This window comes from Oryzias melastigma, linkage group LG5 (assembly GCF_002922805.2).
Source record: "Oryzias melastigma strain HK-1 linkage group LG5, ASM292280v2, whole genome shotgun sequence".
Lineage (NCBI taxonomy): Eukaryota > Metazoa > Chordata > Actinopteri > Beloniformes > Adrianichthyidae > Oryzias > Oryzias melastigma.
In genome coordinates, this window is record NC_050516.1 from 5,412,750 (window position 1) to 5,417,494 (window position 4,745).

The 4,745-nt window shown below is 44.3% G+C and overlaps 1 protein-coding gene across 2 annotated transcripts in view; it reads left to right on the top strand.

Moving 5' to 3' along the window:
* The window catches only part of LOC112144623 (filamin-B), a 78,778-nt gene that overhangs the window by 47,780 nt on the left and 26,253 nt on the right, over positions 1–4,745 (top strand). Inside the window, exons 29-34 of one of the 2 annotated variants that reach the window (XM_024269248.1) lie at positions 52–343; positions 1,860–2,013; positions 2,105–2,294; positions 2,369–2,610; positions 3,623–3,700; positions 4,216–4,321. In XM_024269248.1, coding sequence (XP_024125016.1) covers positions 52–343; positions 1,860–2,013; positions 2,105–2,294; positions 2,369–2,610; positions 3,623–3,700; positions 4,216–4,321 — 1,062 coding nt within the window. The remainder of the gene's footprint in view (positions 1–51; positions 344–1,859; positions 2,014–2,104; positions 2,295–2,368; positions 2,611–3,622; positions 3,701–4,215; positions 4,322–4,745) is intronic. The other variant, XM_024269249.2, reaches the window with a different exon arrangement.

Consider the following 4,745-nt stretch of genomic DNA (forward strand, 5'->3'; position numbering starts at 1 on the left):
GTGTTGATGTTTGTATGATCCTGATTTCATTTTTGTTTCGACTCTGTGCAGGAAGTCCTTTCAAGGTCCAAGTGAAAGACATCTTGAACCCCAGCAAGGTCAAGGTGTCCGGTCCAGGTGTAGGATCAGGAGTCAGAGCAAATATCCCACAATCCTTCACTGTAGACTGCAGGAAGGCGGGCACCGCCCCGCTGGCTGTCGCTGTCACTGCTCCAAAAGGTGTGACAGAGCCGGTGGAGGTGACGGACAACGGAGACGGGACTCACACGGTCGCCTACACGCCGTCTGTAGAGGGAGCGTATAACCTGTCCATCAAGTACGCAGAAGAGGACGTCCCCCGCAGGTACTGAGCTGCACTGCATTCAGTAGGGAAGTCAACATTTTTTAGGATGACTCAGCAAAAACATTTGTTTCCAGTCATTTCTACCATCGTACCTGCAGGACAAACACTTCCTACACTCACCTGGCCTTTATCTTAAAGCACCTTTAGCCTTGTAGTAAACAAAGGATAGTTATTACCAATTAAGACAATAGTATCTTCAGATTTCCCTCAGATTATATTATATCTTCAAATTATCCTTATAATCACAGATTAACCATATATTATCTTCAGATTATCCTGTTTATTCTCAGATTATCTTCAGATTGTTTTCAGATCATTCTTTTCAGTCTTCAGATTTTCTTCAATTTTTCCCTAGATTATCTTCAGATTATCATTAGATTATGCTAAAGTAGGGGTCGGCAACCTTTATCAGTAAAAGAGCCATTTGGGCTTGTTTTCTACAGATCATAACCTAGAAGGAGCTGCATAGTCTTACTTTAGCTTTAACAAATTTGGCATTCATGACCTTCTTTTTTTAATAATAAATATGAATTGTGTCTTTTTTGGCATCAACAAAAGAAAAAACATAAAAATAACCTAACATCTCTCAATGTGATTTTTTTTTTTTTTTAACTTCTTTTCAAAATAAAATACTCTGTACCAAACAGAATCATGTCAGTGCAGCATCTCAGTAACCAGTGTTGTTCAGCATAGATACAGTAATATGTGCTTTCAACTCATAGAAGATCAAACTTTTTACCAAAGTTTTCCATATAAATCTGTTCATTCTGGAGGTAGAGTTGATCAAACAAGACGTCTTCAGGTCAACAGGATGTAAAAACCTACATAGTTTATCATCTATGTGAACCTCAGACATTAATTTATAAATTCAACAAATCTAAATTTAATAAATGATAATTAGGTAATCATTTTGAAAATTGCTATTTTATGTATTTATTTTTTCTTTGTCCTCAGCAGTCTTACTCTGCTGGGATTAGTTATTTTAGTTTGGGGTTGGATCTTGGTAGTCTTGGTTTACAGGCTTTGTTTATTTGTTTTCTTTAGGCAGTTTTGGTTAGAGGAAGCTGCTGACTCTGACGGTCGACATGTCTGGATCAGCAGTCTCCAAGAATTATTTTATGTTTGGCCAATGACCCACCATGTAGAGATAAAAGAGACACGTGGATCTGGAGCTGCAGGATGTAGATCTATGATTATCCTCAGAGTATCCTGAGTTTACTCTTAGATTATCTTTAGATCACGTTTGGATTATCTTAACTTGGATTGCAGACCAACAGAGCCACTGAGGACAAAGTCACTAATGTTTATATGATAAAGAGACTGAATAACCTCTGACCTTTTGGCTGAGCAGGAACCAGCTCTCTCAGATGGAAGTAAGAAAATAAAACGCCTTTTTTCCGCTCTGCTCTGGAGAACTCGTTTCAAAGGGTTCATATTCTGGAATGCACAGATCCAGATGCTCTGCGTGTCACCGGCCGGTTCCTCTTTGACGCTGGTTCTTGTCTCATCTCTTCAGTCCCTTCAGGGTTCGGGTTTTACCGACCCATGATGCCAGTAAGGTGCGCGCCAGCGGTCCCGGCTTAACCAGCGGCGTCCCAGCCAGCTTTCCTGTGGAGTTCAGCATTGACGCCAGTGACGCCGGTCAAGGCCAACTGAGCGTGCTCATAACCGTAAGTGAACGCTTAGGTCTGAACATCATCTCTGAAAACACTTGGAGCAGAAGACTTTACCCGCTCCTGGACTCTCTTCCCTGTTCCTCAGGATCCGGACGGTAAACCGAAACAGCCTCGTATCCATGACAACGGCGACGGTAAATACCTGGTGTCGTACATCCCCGACCGGACTGGACGCTACACCATCGTCATTAAATACGGGGGTGATGACATCCCAGCGTCGCCTTTCCGAGTCCGCGCCACGGCGACCGGAGACGCCAGCAAATGCAGCATCAGCGGTACCGATCGCCATGGACACATCAGAGACATTCAACTGGAAAAAAAACAGCTGAATAACTTGTCCTCCTCTCAGGTGTGGGTCCTACTGTGGCCATTGGTCAGGAGATGAGTATGGCGGTGAACACGAAGGGGGCGGGAAAAGGAAAGGTGTGCTGCGTGGTGGTCCAGCCGGACGGCAGTGAGGTGGAAGCAGAGGTGGTGGAGAACCCCGACGGCACTTTTGACATCTTTTACACAGCACCGGCCCCCGGCAACTATGTCATCTATGTCCGCTTCGGCGGGGAAAACATCCCACGCAGCCCCTTCAAAGTCATGGTGAGGACGGCTTCTCTGCTGGTTCCTTCTTGTCCCAACAGCTTTGAAACCGTGGACACGGTTCTGTTCTGGAGTCCATCTTAAAAACCTTTTTCTAGAAGAAACCAAACCTTAGAACATGATCTAATCCTGCACAGATGGATGAAATGTTTAGATCAGATCTAAAAACCCCTTCTGCAGTAACTGCTTTGATGGTTCCGTTACTCTGAGTTTGTCATGTGTTAAAGATTTTTCCTTCTTACAATTTGATCGTGACTGCACAGAAATGGTTTTTACCCATCATGCCTCAAAATCGTACATCACCATCATCAGCAGGATACCATCACCTCAGAGGTTCCTGAATTTAGAAACCAAAGTATCTCAGGACAGAACAGATCTCTCCTTTGCCTGTATTCTCCTGTTTTCATAAACCCCTGCTCCTATGTTCTCCTGCTCCCATGTTCTCCTGCTCCCATGTTCTTCTGTTCTCCTGTTCCCATGTTCTTCTGTTCTCCTGTTCACGTTTTCTTCTGTTCTCTTGTTCCCATGTTCTTCTGTTCTCCTGTTCCCATATTCTTCTGTTCTCCTGTTCCCATGTTCTTCTGTTCTCCTGTTCACGTTTTCTTCTGTTCTCCTGTTCCCATGTTCTTCTGTTCTCCTGTTCACGTTTTCTTCTGTTCTCCTGTTCCCATATCTTCTGTTCTCCTGTTCCCATGTTCTTCTGTTCTCCTGCTCCCATGTTCTTCTGTTCTCCTGCTCCCATGTTCTTCTGTTCTCCTGTTCCCATGTTCTTCTGTTCTCCTGCTCCCGTGTTCTTCTGTTCTCCTGTTCACGTTTTCTTCTGTTCTCTTGTTCCCATATTCTTCTGTTCTCCCGCTCCCGTGTTCTTCTATTCTTCTGTTCCCGTGTTCTCCCATTCTCCTGCTTTCCTGTTCTTCTGTTCCCGTGTTCCTCTGTGTTGTCTGATTCCAAACTCCTTCCTGCTGGATCCTGTGGTTGACTGAAGCTTTAACCGTGGTTCTCGTGTCCTCAGGCAACAGATGAGCCGTCCATCTCACAACAGCAAGTGCAGCAACAGGCCACTCCCCCTGGAGCTGGCTTTCATCCATGGGTACCTTCCAATGCATGCACACGTGCACACATTCACTAAAGGAGTCTAGCAGTTTCCCATCATCGTCTTTGGTCACAAATGACGGATTAATCTCAAAAATCTTCAGTTTGTTGGTGTTGAAAAATGATTTCAATTCAACAAAAGGAAAACTTTATTGAGCAGAAGTTTTTCTGACAGAACAGAGGTTCTGCAGGTTCAGAAGTGCTCTGTGAAGCTGAACCGTGATGGAAAAAGCAGAGTTCAGGCCGTCTCTCCGTTGCCGGCTGTGGGTTTCCTCCCCGCTGCTGGATCACTTCCTGCTTCATGGCTGGATTTTCTTTCATTGATGTTTTCTTCTCCTAACTGATGTATCCCTTTCTTTCCCTTATCGCTGGGGCTGTATCGCTCTTCGCCTCCTTTCTGTTAAAGCGCTCTTCATTGTCTGTGCTTCTGAGTGGGTGGGAAGCCGCTTGTTTGCAGGGGTGAGAAGGTATTTCCTCGGCTGAGGCTAACCTGTCCACCTGTCTGTGCTGCAGGTGACCTCAGACAGCTTCCAGCTGGACAGCAGCACCATCAATGGCAGCGGCTTCAAGCCGTTTGACATGGTCATCCCGTTCTCCTTCAGTAAAGGAGAAATGACCGGTAAGCTCCAATCAAGGGGATTCCTGTGGGGATGGAACGATGAACGCGTGAATGAAGAGAGCAGTTTGACGAACACAGCAGATGGGAGGGACGTCTGTATGTTTTCTTCTACTAGATGATGTCTTTAGTATCTGAACTAAATCTCAGCTTTAAACATGCTTACAGAGTAAATTATTTTACCCGTTTTTAGAGGCTGCTGCTGCAGCGGTTGGCCACTAGATGGCTCTGTTTTCCCATCAGATTCTGCATCACAACTTTTTTCAGTCTGAAATCTGAAAATACTCATTTTTGTTTTTGCATATCAGGATTTTCTCTTATTTAACATTTAAAGAAGATCTATAATAAACTACACTGCTCACAAAAATTAAAGACTTTAACTTTAAAGAAACACATTAGATCCATCAGATCTCAATATGAAGTTGGA